General features: G+C 37.4%; 2 protein-coding genes across 3 annotated transcripts; one reads left to right on the forward strand and one right to left on the reverse strand.

Annotated features, from left to right (window-relative positions):
• The first annotated feature begins 6,157 nt into the window (after window positions 1-6,157).
• Window positions 6,158-7,714, forward strand: LOC113770974 (early nodulin-like protein 2). Its single transcript, XM_027315607.1, has 2 exons — window positions 6,158-6,683; window positions 6,865-7,714. Exons 1-2 carry the CDS (start codon window positions 6,512-6,514, stop codon window positions 7,467-7,469), a joined length of 777 nt encoding a protein of 258 aa, XP_027171408.1. The 5' UTR covers window positions 6,158-6,511; the 3' UTR covers window positions 7,470-7,714.
• Window positions 7,715-8,592: 878 nt separating this feature from the next.
• On the reverse strand, window positions 8,593-15,079 carry LOC113770060. 2 transcript variants are annotated; one of them, XM_027314412.1, is made up of 9 exons: window positions 14,858-15,079; window positions 12,094-12,272; window positions 10,885-11,988; window positions 10,651-10,811; window positions 10,222-10,560; window positions 10,012-10,143; window positions 9,786-9,896; window positions 9,634-9,702; window positions 8,593-9,550 (listed from the first exon to the last, which is right to left on the reverse strand). In XM_027314412.1, the coding sequence occupies exons 2-9, from the start codon at window positions 12,224-12,226 to the stop codon at window positions 8,807-8,809; spliced, it is 2,793 nt and encodes a 930-aa protein (XP_027170213.1). In that variant the 5' UTR covers window positions 12,227-12,272; window positions 14,858-15,079; the 3' UTR covers window positions 8,593-8,806. The 2 variants fall into 2 exon arrangements, with proteins under 2 accessions (XP_027170213.1, XP_027170212.1); XM_027314411.1 differs by having other exon boundaries at window positions 10,885-12,272.
• Window positions 15,080-15,921: the final 842 nt, after the last annotated feature.

Below are 15,921 nucleotides of genomic sequence, written 5' to 3' on the forward strand. Positions count from 1 at the left end.
ACCTCCCTGCGTGCATTTACTTGCTTTTTACTTTTATTTAAGTTTTATGGGGTATGTGTACACCTCTTGGCTTGTAATAGATAGGGCTCGAAGAGCATTTGGTCCATTTTCCCTTCCCCTTTATGCTTTTATGGGGTATGTGTACACCTCTTGGCTTGTAATAGATAGGGCTCGGAGAGCATCTGTCCATTTCCCCTTCCCCTTGGTTGCTTGTTTTTGTTGTTACGTGTTAAATTGCTTTAGTAGGCTCTTGTATCTAGTCGAGCATGCTAAGTGCTACGTGCTACGTGTTTACGAGCGTTTTGGCATGTCTACTTGCTTTCATAACCATGAATGAATGGAATTGATGAATGTACGTCACCACACTAGTCCAACGCTAGTTGTGGCTCATTATTTCATTAGGAATTCATAGAAAGGGCTAGTCCAACGCTAGACCCAATAGGATTTTTCCTTTGTTTTTCATTAATGCATTATTTGCCTGTTCACTACATATCAAGCATTTCCCTTAGTTTTATCATTTGGCATGCTCCTCGACTCCCTTTCCCCTCATTTTAGGTTTTGCATCCCATACTAGTTATAGGGTTCATTTTGCTTGAGTGTCCCCTTCCGATAAGGGAAACGAGCGAGTGTGGCTACTCGATAGCCTTAGCACGCTAGTTTCGCCTTCTAATCAAAGGGAAAATCAAGTCACGATTTAGGTCTCCCCGTACCCAATATGCATGAATTCCCTAGGCTCATGCATTCTCAATCCACTCTATCGTTACACTTTCACTTTTGTCTCATTTGCACACATGCACCTTTTTATCACCTTCACTTGCACACGAACACATTTTTGTCTTCACTTGCACACGAACACATTTTTGTCTCCACTTGCACACGAACCCTTTTATCTTCACTTGCACACGAGCATTTTATCTTCACTCGCACACGAGTACTTTCATCTACATTTGCACACCTTCACTCTTATCTTATTACTGTTATCATTTTTCTCATTTCACACAAACTCACACTTTCACATGGCATGCATTCCACTCATTTTTCACGTCATTTAGGTTTAGGTGTGACCTCTCCAAAAGGATCATTATTGGGCTTCACAATTAATGTGATTGGCACCACTCAACCTTTGAAGATAAATTTCCCCCATGTCCCCCTAGGTCTAGGTTTTTTGCATTCATATAGACATATCCAAACACGCGATACATACCTTGGGTAGAAAAATTAGGAAAAATTGGTTTAAGTCACGCAACTAGCCTTGGCTAGGTCGAAGGGGTGCCTTGGATTTTATCCTTGCCTTCCCCTTCGTCAAACGTGACCCCCGAACCTTTTTCTTTGGCTTACGTGGACTAGGAGTCGTTTTAAAAAAGGGTTTTGCTACTTTGTCTTTTAAAAACACTTTTTGGGTGACTTGGTACACCCCAAATCTATACCAAGTGGCGACTCCGTTTTCATATTTAAAAACCCTTTTTAAAATTTCATTTGGCCAAATCGTCGCTTTCCAAAGTCCCATGGCCTTTTTACTTTTCATTTTGCACACGTTCACACCACACATCACATTCACACCACACTCATCGAAAAGTGGGGCGCGACACTGTGGTTAAGCTAAATTACGGAAAATCCCCTTGTAGTTTCAAATCATACATTTCGACTTCGCATGATTTGAACTAATTTGAAATAACAACGGAAATTGTCAGAACTAACAGAGGCGGATAAAGTGATACAATTACCCTAATATATATAAGCAATAAAAGACCTTCTAACAACCATCCCATTAAGCAAACTTATGGGAAAGCCCCCTGTGGTTAAACCAACCTACAGAAAAAGCGCCCTATGGTTACATGCCGCTTTTATTTATTTATTTTATACATAAGAATAAAGTTAGCTGTATTTGAAAGTTTTTATTTATCTATTTTGTGTATAGAAATAAGTTGAGTTTTATTTGGAAATTTTTATTTATTTATTTTATGTATAGAAATAAGGTGAGTTGTATTTGGGAGTTTGAGTTGTTATTGAAAATTTTACGAGTTCTAAAGGGTTCAATAAGCATATCAGCTAAATTTTGATTTAAAAATTATTTTTCATGTCGAACAACCTTAAACTCATTAATTTAAATGATTTTTGTTGATTTTTCACATTAGTTCAAAGCACAAGTATTGGATTTGGATTGTATGATTTGAAACTATAAGGGAGTTTTTCCATAGGTTTGCTAAACCACATGGGCTTTTTCTATATTATAACCCTAAGGGTGTAATAGGTATATCAATTGAAAATTTGTTTGTTTTTAGTACATGCAAAAGAAATTCAGATGATTTTCGTCGCTTTTTAAATTAGTTCAAATCACGAGATACCAAAGTGTATATTTCGAAACTATAAAAGATCATTCTGTATGTTCGTTTAACTTTAAAGGGCTTTTCTATATTTTACCCTTATTTGAATGAAATCTGCTTACATGTTGATGTTTAAGCTACTCATTTCAATAAGGGTTTTTCTAATGTATGTTAGTTGGACACCCTCTAATGCATCTAACCTATTATGTGAATACATACACTAATAATTATTACATTTCCTTATATTTATATAATTTCTTAATTAACTTTATTTTTTCAAAGAAATTAATATTTGAACTACATTTTAACAATGCCCAAAGGAGCGACCCTACCGATGAAATCAAGAAAACAATTTCATTAAAGCAGATAATAAATTTCTCTTCGACGTTGCAAAATCAATTTGGTTGGTCCGACCCAAACTCGGCCCACATTGCCCATCAAAAAAGGGACAATTTTTACTTGAAAATGGGCTGGGCTGAGGATGGGAAATTGAACTTCCATTTTCCAAGTGGGTCATACTAAGCTCGGCCTGTTTTCAGAGAGTTCCAGAGAGGCTTGTACATAGTCTGAAGTAATTATTTCTGAGCGAAGGGGTAACACAATTGGAATTTTCATATAATTGTGCAATTGTTGTATATTTTACTTGATTTAATGTATACTTACATTTCTTTGTTTTACCCATAATTTTTTTGATAAAAAGCAAAACTCATTAACAAATTGCTAAAAATCATCCAGTACAATTTGATCTACATCACTGTCCTAACGGCAAATTAAACATGTATTAGACATTATAGATCTGCAATTTAATAGATATAATTAATCCAAAAAATTATAAACAAATTTGAAAAATACAAGAAATTTGAAAGCTGTTTTACAACAAATAAATCGTTACAGCTCCCTTTGTGCATGTTGTAATCGCTTGATTTACGAATCAACGATTTTAAACTCCAATAATGATGGTGAATACTGTCAAAATAGATTCAAAATTCGAAAAAAAATTCAGATCTAATAACCAAATCTAAAATAAATTCAAATGTAACATTAAAAAAAAGGAAAATAATAAAAACATCCAGAGGAGAACACCAAAAAAAACACACACACACACACATAATTGGTTTGGGCCTAATAGACGAAATGGGCATATGCACTTAGGTACACACTAAAGGATATAAAAGGGTTCTTGAAAAAAAAAAAAAAAAAAAAGAAAAAACGGAGATAAAAGAGGCACAAAAAACCAACATTGTAAAAGTACAAATGCAGTTTTGTACGTCCACCATGAAAGCCTAAGCCCTTGGTGTACTTCATATCATAGTACAAATAATTAAGTACTTTAAAGACTTCAATCTTGTTGTTGGGTAATGGAGTTCTTCTCTTTCTATCCCAATATCGAATTCCCTAAGTATCCCTAGTTTGGATCCAGTTCTATTTGTAATTCTAATTAGTACAAGGGATCATGTTCTGGTCCAATGACAAAAGGATGAAGGCAAGTATCAATTCAATTCAGAGAACTGTAAGTATTTTTTTTTTTTCATTTTTTCCTTCTAATTACTGGTGCCTTTGGAAAGACGTCTTCAGCTTAATACAATTGCTATGGCTGATTGAAAATATTCTAGCTGCAGAATTTATGATATTTGTGATACGGGAAAGCTAGTTTTAATTTCCTTTTTTCTAAATATATATATCCCTTTGAGCTAAAAGGTTCATTTCTCTATAAGCAAAATCATGGAAACCAAAATGTTTTCTAGAACTAGTTTTCGTAGTTCTAGTCCCTCAAACTTAATTATATATTAATATTGTCCATTGAAGGAATAGCTTGTATTATAAATTTCTTGAATACGATGTTACGTATGAGATTGCTGTAGTGGCTCCTATAAAATTAAAATTTAAAGAAAAGTCAATGAGATCTTGATCTGAGTTCAAATCCCTCATTTCTCTTTTTCGCTTCTTAAATTCCATTCTTGAGAAGGAAAAAAAAAAAAAAAAAGAATTGGGCATGATCCTATTGATATGCCCGACGACACTAGATCCTGCTTTGAATACTCGGGCAAAAAAAAAAAAAAGAAAGACAATTCTAAAGCACTAATGGCAATTTGGACTTATAAAAAATATTTGATTTTTCTTCAATTGAGCCCCAAAAATTGGAAAATTCTTGCAAGAGGGTAACTCAATTGATAAAAAGTTCTTCCCTTGCTCTTGTTGTTGTCCATAGTAGCATCCCTTTCTCCCTCTACTCCTGGAGAAGAAATAAATACTCAATAGAATTGGAAAACCACAATATTACTGCAAATTAGTGCACCACACAATACCATTGAAGGGGAAATAGCCACAGATTCTTTGTAATTTTGTTTCCTCCCATGGCTATTGTGGTTGGATTCTGGTGGATTTTGTAATTTTGTAATTATAGATGATAGATCACCACCATGGTATGCTAATATTTTGCCCTCATTTATTGACCTTTGTGATCAAGTAAGGGCTTAAATGAAACCAAAATTGAACTTTTGTTGATAATAGACATAGACACAAAACTTCAAGGGCCTTAATCTATACCAGTCACATTTCAAAGACAAAAAAAAACTTGTCCTGAATTTCATTATTTTCATCTTCATTTCTCATTTCTCAATTTCTAAGACCAAAAAAAACAAAAAAAAACTCTTTCAAAATGATGCCATGTAGAATTTTTTTACAACATAATTAAACAAGACATTCATGATTCATAGATAAGTGGGCATCTAATAGCATTCCCAGCTAAAAACGTGTGCTCCATCACATGGCTGGCTGGTTTTAGGGATTTTATTATATAAATACTCTTTAAAAAAAATTATTTGGCCTACAAAACATGGTCACCACCACAAACAACATCATATAATTCTCAACTTTCTAATGTCAAAAAATTAATTATAATAAATGGAAGAAAATTGTCCAGCTTTTTGGTCAACAAAGACGAGCCAATGAACATATGGCTTTGTGCAAATTGTGCAAGAAAGGGAGGTAGGTGGAGACAGCATCAAACATTTTCAAATTGTCATATTTCTCTTGTAAGTTAGTACATTTTTTTACTTTCTTTTTTTTGCCCTTTTCTTTCTGGGAATCATAAGAAGCGGTTCAGGAAATGTTTGCATGTTGTTGTGTTTTTCTTTCAAGAATTCAAGAATAAGATTTAAACATAAGAATTTTTCTAGCATACTCCTTTTTTTTTTCTTGTGCATGTTGTTGTTAGGAATTTTCCCCAACTACCAAATTTTGATCCTAGAATTGCTTTCATAAATTTAACATAAACAAGAAAAACAGATACTAACTAAATTCTTGGTCAATGGGTTAAACCCTTGAAAATGATGGTTTCTTTTTTTAAAAAAAAAAATTGTGAATGATGGGTTAAACCCTTGAAAAGATTCTCACATAGCAGTAGAAAGCAAAATCTCTACTCAAAGATGATGATATGTTCTATTCATGATTGTAGCAGCCAAAAATTGAATATTAAGCTGTCTTCATATAGATCATGTCTATTACAACTAATGGACATGTCTTTTCCCTAGGAAAAAAAGAAAGAAAGAAAAAAAACTATAATGATAATAGATAATTTATCACACTTTAACAAGACACAATTTCCCAGAATAATAAGCTGTTGAACTGGATAGCCCTTGAGATTTGAGCTAAGCATTTTTCTTCCAGCTTCTTTTCTTCATTTTCAGTTTTCATGTGGGAGGGAGGAATAGAACCTCATAGGATGCTTCCTGTATTTGCGTAGTTTGAATCTGGGAATCAAACATCACAAAAAGTCAACTAACGTGTAACGGTGCTGGATCAAGACAAAAAATTAAGTTTAACTTATTTGTACCTAGTCAAGATTAGGATAAACTAATGTGCATCCTCCAGCTGCAATTGGCAGAAAACAAATATGTATTTTGATGGTGGAAAACCAAGAAAAACGCGTTATACTTTCAAAGTAGACTTCCTTGTAAACAAGCTGGCACTAGCCTATCACCCCACCCTCATCTTCAATAATCAAATACTACTAAAGTCAGAAAGAAAAATCCTTCCCTACTCTTTTTCTTGCATCTATAAATAGCAAACCTTCTCAAGAAATAAACCAAGATTGAAAAAAGAAAAAATCAGCTTCCAGATCAAGTTTGAGCAACTGTTGAAGCAAGAGAAAATAAGGAACAGCTTGCTTTTTGCTGATAACCAAAATGACAATGTTGCTCAGGACATTGGTGATTGCAGCTGCTGTAGCAGCAGCATTTGTTGACACGGCCATGGCCGCGAATTATGTGGTGGGAGCGCCAACTGGTGGATGGGATCTCAATACACAATTGCAATCATGGGCAAACGCTAAAAAATTCTTCGTTGGAGACACTCTGAGTAAGTAATCAATCTTAAAATGTGTGCAAAAACTTCTTTTCTTGCAATGCGCATTAGTCGACTGGTGACTTTGGATGAATTCTTGCAAACTGATATAATGTGAAACAGATGTAAAATGAATGTTGTTTTTCTTCAATCCCAGATAGATTTTATTGATGAAAGCTCTTCTTGATTTCTGCAGATTTTGTGTATGGACCAAGCCATAGTCTGCTTCAAGTTTCAAAGCCAGATTATGATGCCTGCCTGACGAATGCCTCCATAGCATCTTACTCTGGAGGGAACACTGCTATAACCCTTTCTTCCTCAGGAAACAGCTACTACATTTGTGGAACATCTGGACATTGTGACAGAGGAATGAAAGTGGTTATCAGTGTACTTCCTGCACCTGCGCCCCCAACAGCCGCTCCATCGGTTCCTCCTCCAGCAGCCACTCCATCCTCCCCAACACCAGCAACTCCTTCAGGTTCCCCAACTTCAAGTCCTACAGGTTCGCCTGCTGCATCTCCACCCAAACCTGCAGCTCCAGCCAACTCTCCAAAACTGTCTCCTTCAGTGTCACCCTCCAAGTCACCTGCAAGCAGTCCATCCAAGTCACCAGCCATCAGTCCTGCATCATCACCTCCTCCCAGTCCCACTCCTGCTGCTGAATCCCCGGCAGCAAGTCCACCATCTCCTAACGCAACTTCACCATCTGGTTCTCCCCCACCATCTTCAGCTAACAAAGTCAATGTGGTATCTTTCACAATGACAGTGGGCTTCATCATCATGATGCTACTGACTCTCTGAAGATTCTGACCAGATTTTCATGCGGAATTTTTGTTACCGCTGATTTCTCTCCATTGATGTCTAAAATTCTCTTGTATCGCTTATTCTTTGATATTTGATCTATCTGGTACATTTAAAAGATTGCGTTCCTGGTGTAAAATTTTGCTCCTAATATATATGGATATGTGAAAGATATTCTGTGAGTTCTCCTGCTATAAATGTATTTCAGATTCTTCATCTACCGGGTGCAATAGAAGGATCCTGTTATCTTCGATATACTCTAGATGCTAATGACAAAAATATGTGAATGGAATTTCCCTTATTTTTCAGGTAGGCACATAATCTCATGAGTTGCATCCTACTGATAGAGCCCCTCTATTTTCATTTTCGCGAAAATAGAAACTGAAGACAATTTGCTTCAATTTGGACAGTTCTTATTAAACTTGATGAGCTTCAGAATATGTAAGGAATTACCATAGAAAATGGCATTTCACACATTCTTGGGTCTCGCTTTAAAATCCCTAGTCAAGCACCCCTCAAAGATGAACCTCAACTGATATTAGCTCAGCTTGTTGGCAAATATTTTCAGATATCAAATTAAGAGCAACGAAGGAGATTGGCAACGTGGTGGAGACCAGTTTCATGTACAATCAGGTGCCAGAACCCTAAATGAAGGCATAACCAAGGCAGAGGAGGCAAACTGTAGAGATGATGATGAATCCTAAGGAACTGCCAGAGAAAATGATATTTGAAACATTTGAGGATCTTCCTTAAAAATCCTTGGATCAAGAACACCCAGTGAGATGAATCCCAAAATCAATTTAGCTACGGTTATTGTAAATATTTCATGATATCTAAGTGAGAGGGACGACAGAGAATGGCAACTGGGAGGAGACCAATTTCATGCACAATGAGGTGCCAGAACCCCAAGGAGAGGCATACACAAGGGCGACAAGCCAAACTCAAGAGATGATGACTAATCCTCCAAATTCCGTTCCAGGTTAATGGCACCAAGACAGATACAAAATTTCTTAAATTCCTATATGCAGGCTTGGTTAAATTCACGAGGATATGATAATGAGAGCAACAAAAAGAAAGCAAGCCAACAACAGTTGCAGAATAAACAAATGTTGCTACTCAAGAGTGATGATTAAGCCTCCAAATTCTTCTGTTCCAGGTTAATGGCACCAGGCCAGACATGCTAAATTTTATGAGGCAACAATATGCAGGATTAGATAAGTTCACAAAGAGGACATGATAATGAGGACAACAAAAAGAAATCAAGCTAACAACAGTTGCAGGATAAAACAATCCTTAAGTCAATAAATCCGATAGAAAAAAAACAAGACATATAAGCACTAAGGCAGATAAGATTGATTGCCCTGAATATCAGCCCATTGTTTCTCAATGCTGTCCATGTCGGCCATTACTTGAATTTGCTTTGATAATATGCTTTGTGATTGTGGCTTGACTTCTTCATATTGCGATCTAGCAGTGGCAGCTTTTTCAGCTAACAAACGCAAATCCTCATTTGCTCGATCGTCTTCTTTCTTCAGCGCGTCTCCTTCAGCAAGAAGTACATGTACAGCCTCTTCTATTTCTTGCTGCCTGATCATGATAGCTGATCTTCTATCTGTTAATTCCTTGGACAAATGGAAAGAAGTCCTCAATTCCTTTAGGAGAGCATCTTTTTGCTGAAGCACCTTCTCCAATTCAGATAATTCACGAGTAGCAACTTCATAGCGCTGAGTCAAGTATGGGAGGTTGTTCACTAATTGCTGAAGGTACAAGGCCTGCTGACAAGGAAGCCTTCCAGAGGCCAGCAAGGACTTGCAAGTAGAAATCAGCACTGGCAGCCTTCCGGGATGGGAGATGGCTTCTAGAGAAAATGAGATCAGATTCTTGACAGTTGAGACATGCTTGTTGAATTCTTCTTCTGAAAGCTGTGTCTTTTCAGAATTAGTGCTAGATAGTTGGAAGCCATCTGAGAAACTTTCCAATTCCAAGAAATTTTCCAAGTCTTTGAAAATAGCCACTGGATCAAAAGGAGCAGAAGTGTTGTATGGATCAGATGGATGTATCCACTGAGAATTAAGAGGAGCCTAATCACCAAAAGTTACTGGTCTTCGTTAGTTATTCTTAATAGGCTTCATGCGAAAATCGACCTAAGTTAGGAAAGGAATACCTGATCCGCAAAAGGAGCAGAAGTGTCGTATGGATCAGTTGGAAGTATCCGCTGAGAATTAAGAGGAGCCTAATCACCAAAAGTTACTGGTCTTTGTCAGTTATTCTTAATAGGCTTCATGCGTCAATCGATCGAAATTAGGAAAGGAATACCTGATCCCCAAAAGTCTGTGATGATGAATTCTGAGCACCTGGAGTATTCTTTGGCTGGCTAACGCCCGGAGATTCATTGACAGAGGACTTAGAAGGACCAATTGAAGTCATCTGGGAATTGGAGAAAAAGAAGAGTCTAGTTTAAAAAAAAAAGTGCTTGTCTTGGTGGCTATTCTCTGAAAGGCGTCATAAAGTGTCAATTCTTTTATGCTTAGGAAGAGAATACCTGATCCACAGAAGTTGATGCAGCTGGGTACTTGGTAGCTGGGGCATCCTTTTGCTGCCTAATTGCCATAGATTCAGTTGCACACAACTTAGAAGGATCCAGAGGAGGAATCAACCCAGGAGCCAGAGGAACCTAGTCGTAAAGAAGTAATGTGTTGGAAAGTTATCGTTAAAGGACATTGAGAGTGAATCCTATATCCATAAGGAGTACCTGATCCAGTGAAGTTGATGAAGACAGCTCATTAGGGCTGAGATTACCCTTTTGTTGGCTAATAGCAGGAGTCTCACTCACATAAGGACCAACAAGTGGATCTACTACCTTACTGGTCGCTTTAGAAAGCCCAGGATATAATAGATCTCCTTCAAGGCTTTCTCTAGCCATTCCAGCAGTTGTTTTCTTGAGAAAGTCCATTTCTTTCCCACCTCCTTTGTCAAACTTTTCCTCTAAGTTCACTTCAACATCTGCTTCCTTAGCGTGAATATCATCAACTGCCTTCTGAATCACAGGTGAATCATCCGGGCAGACTGACGTAGTTGATATCAATGGTTCCTATAAAAAGAGAATGAGTCGATGAGAGGTGAGAAAAACAATTCAAACTAAAGACTGTTAAGGATTCAGAAAGAGAACAATAATAAATACAGGATCAAGAATCCTCCTAGCAGTCTCTTTATAGGACCCACTGCCAGATTTTCTAATTCGCTTCTGTTTTGGAATGGCAGTTGCTGGAGATTCTGCACCGGGACCAAGAGGTGCTTGCAGTTCAGAGGACATTGTTACTTGATTAATCCTAATCGGAAGGCCTGCAAGGAGGGAATGTATGTAGATAAGGGAATGTAAGTTGAAGGTTTCTAGATTAACAGAAAAATAATATACCATGGAGTTGAGGACTGAGTTTCCTTTTCATTTCATGGCCTCTCGAGGGAGAAGTTTTCGTAACATTTTCACCAGATTGTGGAGCAATTCTGTGCCACACTTGAACCCAGTCCTCTTTCTTTTGGCCCTGAATGTACTTCAGCCACCAGGAATTGAAGTTCTCGCTGCTCGCCTGAGAAAAGTTAAAGGAACAGAATCTGAAATCCTGTTTCCTTTTGGCAAATTGCGCTGCAACATCTGACATATCAGACTCAGTCAACTTGCGCCGAGGTATCAATTGCCTGTTATGGGTCTCCAGAAAAGGAAATGGCACATCTTGCACCAATCCGAATTGTCTAGAAACCAAATTTGGAAGGTAAATTTCCACACCGAACTTGCTTTTATTTTCTTCATCCACACACAGGGAAACGGGAAGGTCTCTACATAGGACAAAATTGGCCCAAACATCATGGTTATCATACTTGAAGCTTGCTGGAGCTTGTGTGCAAATTATACGGTGCCAGGGAGGGCCAGTGTGCTGGGGAAATGGCATGTATGAAGGTCGAGAAGTACAATCATAAAAGAATCGGAAACATTCTTCCAATGATTTTGGGGTGGGAGGAAATTGACCGAGTTGATATCCAAAAGCTCCAGTGGGTTCATCAGTGAGCTTGGAACCAAGCTCAGGAAAATAGGATTTAAGCCACAGTTGCAAAATCCACAAGGGACCTCCTGCAGCTTTAAACTGCTTAGAAATTAATTCATAGATGCCTCGATACAAATGGGACAGTACTAGTACAGGAATATTTACAGAGATACCAGCATGAAGGGCAAAAGCCACTTTTTGTAATTCTTTTGAGATTTTGTTATCTGGGTTGCAGAAAATAATTTTATGCAGCCAGTAAACTAGAAAAGCGAGGTGTTCTTCGTCGGTAACAGGAGAGCCATCTTTACCTTTGAAATCCTTTAGAAAGGAACTATATGCCCGTATGGAAGAGTTCCATTTAGGGCTAGAGAAAAGACCATGGGACTGATCAAATTCAGCATACATTTCTAGAAGCCTCTGATGCACATCCAAGTTAAAGTCAACGGGTGGAACCCCCAAAATTGCAGAGATATCAAGAACTGTTGGGGTCATGGCACCACATGTTAGATGAAAAGTATTGGTAGAACAGTCCCAAAACAAGAGAGAGGAAAAGAGCAGCGGTTTGTCAATAGCAGGAACATTACAGCTGATCATGATAGCATCAAATATCCCAGTTTGGATCCAGAGATCCTTTTTAATGGCAGACATGCGAGTTACCCATGAAAGCCAGTCAGGGGATGCAAGTGGCCACCCCTCGATCGGAGTAGGCTGCTGCATATCAGGCCAGGTAGGGGACTCATAATGAAAGGGAAGTGTATTACGCCTGCAAGGAAAAACAGCCGCTACATTAGGCGGTAAAGTCTTTTCCATGAAAATTGGGCCTAGAATGAAAGAATTGATGGTTCCGGCAAGCTTCTCTTTAGCCTCGATAAAGATTCTTTTATCAATCTTGCCAGATTGTTTTGTGAAGGAAATCTTCATTCTCTCTGTGGCTAAAAGTTTCCCTTCAATCTCAAAGGGTTCTTGCATGGGAGTTTTCGCCATGGAGAGGAAAAGAATACAGGAGAAGAATGATGAAGAGAAGACGTTTAAACGTACTCTTTTAGGTCAATTAGAGAAAATGGTAAATGGCCAGAGCAGGTACAGAATTCCAAAAGAAATTTATTGAATAACAACATGAATAGTTTACCCAAAGTAAAAGGATAACAACATCATTAGCATTAATTGCTCCTAATAAGAAAATATCAGCAAGAATAAAATCCTACTTTGGTCTGACAACGCCGAACGGTAAATACCAATATACTTCCGCGTAAAATGCAGATTCACATATGCTTATACCCAAATTTGGGTTCCATGTCATGTTAACATATCTAGGAAAGAAAATTGCCAAAGAGACGTACTTGGAAAAGGAAAAGATGAAAATCAAATTAAAATCCAGAATCGAAGATAACAGTAAAAAAATATAGGATAAGAACTAGCAAGCGGTAATGTAGGTAGCATGAGAGACACAGAGAGGCACCTTGACTGAAATCGCAATTGTTACTGTATAGTTCCCCTCTTTTGACACTCCTCTCAGCATAAATTAGTGATACAAGTTATTATATCTATGCATCCTTGCAGGATACAAAGTAACACAATAATAGATGGTCTTATTCGTTGAGGTATTATCTTGAATAATTTGCAGCAAATAGTTAAATTGTAGTAAGGTTGCGGAGGAATGAGTAAGGTTCATTCAAGGTGAGTGGTGGTAAGGCATATAGATAGCTTCCCATGTATATAGTGACAACAAGAACTGGATCATCACATAATTTGTAGCATCTCTTTTAAGCTAAAAACAATTGCATAGATCCAACTAAACATGGCAAGTATACATCCGGTCAACTTCCTGCAGATCCTCTAGAGGGATACAAAATTTCCAAGTCATGCCCTGCTTCAAATCAGGTAAATTTCCTTATTTATTTTCATCGTACTTGATCATTACAATAGCTATCTTATGGTTAGTTCATTAGAGTTCTGTGGAACAAATGCCTACAAGAAATTTAACCAGTTATCTCAGACTGTGGTTGGAGAAGTAATTGCTAGACATGCAATTGCTTTTAAGACACAAGATCTCATTTGTGCACTTTTAGTCACCAAGCTAAAGAGGGAATTGAAGCATTGCTCGGCAAATAATTGAATTCCATTTGCTCTTTCTCACAGGCAAAACATATTTAGTAGTCAAAGTTCCCCATGCAAAAATGTAACACAAGGCAGAATACATATTGTTTTCCTCAGATGCATCTGGATATGATACAGAGGACAAATTAACAGTTAACTTCATTACCGTAGCTACAGAGGAGGAAACTAATACTGGTTTTGAAGGAGAACCAACACTTGAATCCTTTAATCTTCAAATTCTTTACGGACAGCCTTAGACTTGATTCGACTCACTTAGATGAAACAAATTTATGACTTAATATTCTTCAGAAAGTATTTTTCACAAAACAAGAAGGCATGGCCAAAGAGAGAGGACTTACTAAAAGCTGCCACACTTTATCTTGCGGAATTTTGCTCAACTGAGTTTTCTGAAACACACGCCTTATTACTAAAATCAATCAGATACTAAGCTAAGAATTTGTGACCATTTTGCTGAATGAAACCAAAGAGTTGTTTGGTGGAACATAATAAGTTAAATTCATTCGGCATTCCACTCATCTTAGGGTCTCTTTGATACTAATTAATCTATACCTTTGTATACTTATTAGAGAAAAGCTAGGGTTGATTACATGAGGAATGAGGCCAGAATTTGCACCTGTATGTATCTATTTAGTGATGATTCCAGGTTTTGATCTTTCACAGGTGGATACAGGTACAATAGTTAACAACAGACAGAATTATCCTGCTATTCATGGCTAAAGTTTTCAGTTGATTAACCTACTATCCTGACGAAACCCACAGGTGTTCTCAACCAAGCATGCAAAGGGCAATGGCCTATACAAAGACCCTGGGGTTCATCATTTTTCATTCCCATATCGATTCCTACCCCGGCCAGTTCGCCGAAGAGGCTGGAGGCGAATATTCAACATAACAAATATTATAGCATCTTTCAAAAATAAGCGTGTATGTGAGACAAAGACGTGAATCAAGAATGTCGCTGAAAAATCATTTGCTAAATAGAGTCGGCCACCAAAAGCCAAAAGGACACTTGATTCTCATCACTCTAAGGAACGAAGCAGGGATATCAATGCCTCCCAAAATTCCCAGATGGGAATAGGATTCAAGTTGATAGAAATAAAGAAATTGGCATTCGTCCAATCAAACGAGGCCTACAGGCTGAACCGCACCACATATTCATATTCTTGCAAAACACCAACCCAGAAAACATAATTTCTCGCAACAGAGAAAAATCTGATGGATAGTCTGACTTACCAAGAATTAGAGCGGCCGATGGCTTGAGAAGACCAGCTGATATCTATGGTGGCTGTCCTCGGTGGCCCAGATGGCGTAGATGCCACCCAACATCCATTGTCAAGTCACAGTATAGATGGTGAGAAATTCTGGAGGGGAAGTGACGGCGGCATTGAGGGTGGTGAAAAATAGCCGGCGAGTTTCCGGCATCAGTCGCCGTTGACGTTTAAGTCCGATGTTTGACATTAGCATTGATTTCCTGTTTCTGTTTGTCGTTTTCTCAACCGTAGGCAACTAGGCCCAAATCCTTTTTTTTTTTAAACTGCAAGCCCGTCCATGATTTGGGCAACATGGGCCAAGTCCCGTTTAAGAATAATGAAATTTTTACCAAAAATAAAGGCCTCGTTTTGCAAATGAATTTTTTAAGTGTTTATCTAAAATTTTACTGTAACTTACTGTAACCTACTGTAGAAGTTGTAGGAAAAATTTTTGAAATGTGTAAATTTTTTGATATTTTAAAGTGTATAGTTTCAAATTTTTGAAGAGTTTTTTGAGATTCCTGTAGTTAAAAAACTTGTAGTAGACAAACTTGGCCAAAAAGTTGTTTGCCAAACAGGCCCAAAGATTTGGTAATTTAAAAAAAAAATTCTCATTGTGAGCTACTATGTGTGAGAGAAAGGTAAAATTTTGGCAAATCAAACGGAAATTTTTGTTTCAAATTGTGTATAAATTAAGATGTAGTTAGTTATTTTGAAATTAAGATGATAATTAAGATGTATTTATTGGTAAAGTACTTTTGTTATCTAACACATACCATACAAGTGCAATGAATATGTTATAAACACTTAATCAATTTATTAAACACCACTAACTCTTATGGATTTTTTGCCTTTGGGAGACAAGTGGTCAATCCTATTTCTACATGTAGATGATTGGTAGTAGTTTTTGGGACTTGGGCTTGGTTTGGAGTTTAAAAGAGATTAAATAGTTGTACATCTTTCTTTTTATGTGGTTTGGGAACTTCGCAAAAAGGGGAGAGAGAGTATTGACGAGAGTTTCCGAATTCAAAACCTTCCACTAAAAAA

Source organism: Coffea eugenioides, chromosome 5 (genome assembly GCF_003713205.1).
Source record: "Coffea eugenioides isolate CCC68of chromosome 5, Ceug_1.0, whole genome shotgun sequence".
NCBI lineage: Eukaryota > Viridiplantae > Streptophyta > Magnoliopsida > Gentianales > Rubiaceae > Coffea > Coffea eugenioides.

Coding starts and splice junctions, on each gene's coding strand:
- LOC113770974 (XM_027315607.1), top strand. CDS start 6,512: ATGACAATGTTGCTCAGGACATTGGTGATTGCAGCTGCTGTAGCAGCA. Junction 6,684..6,864: donor CTTCGTTGGAGACACTCTGA/GTAAGTAATCAA, acceptor TGATTTCTGCAG/ATTTTGTGTATGGACCAAGC.
- LOC113770060 (XM_027314411.1), bottom strand. CDS start 12,226: ATGCAGCAGCCTACTCCGATCGAGGGGTGGCCACTTGCATCCCCTGAC. Junction 10,561..10,650: donor CTAGGAGGATTCTTGATCCT/GTATTTATTATT, acceptor CTCTTTTTATAG/GAACCATTGATATCAACTAC. Junction 9,703..9,785: donor CACAGACTTTTGGGGATCAG/GTATTCCTTTCC, acceptor TTTGGTGATTAG/GCTCCTCTTAATTCTCAGCG.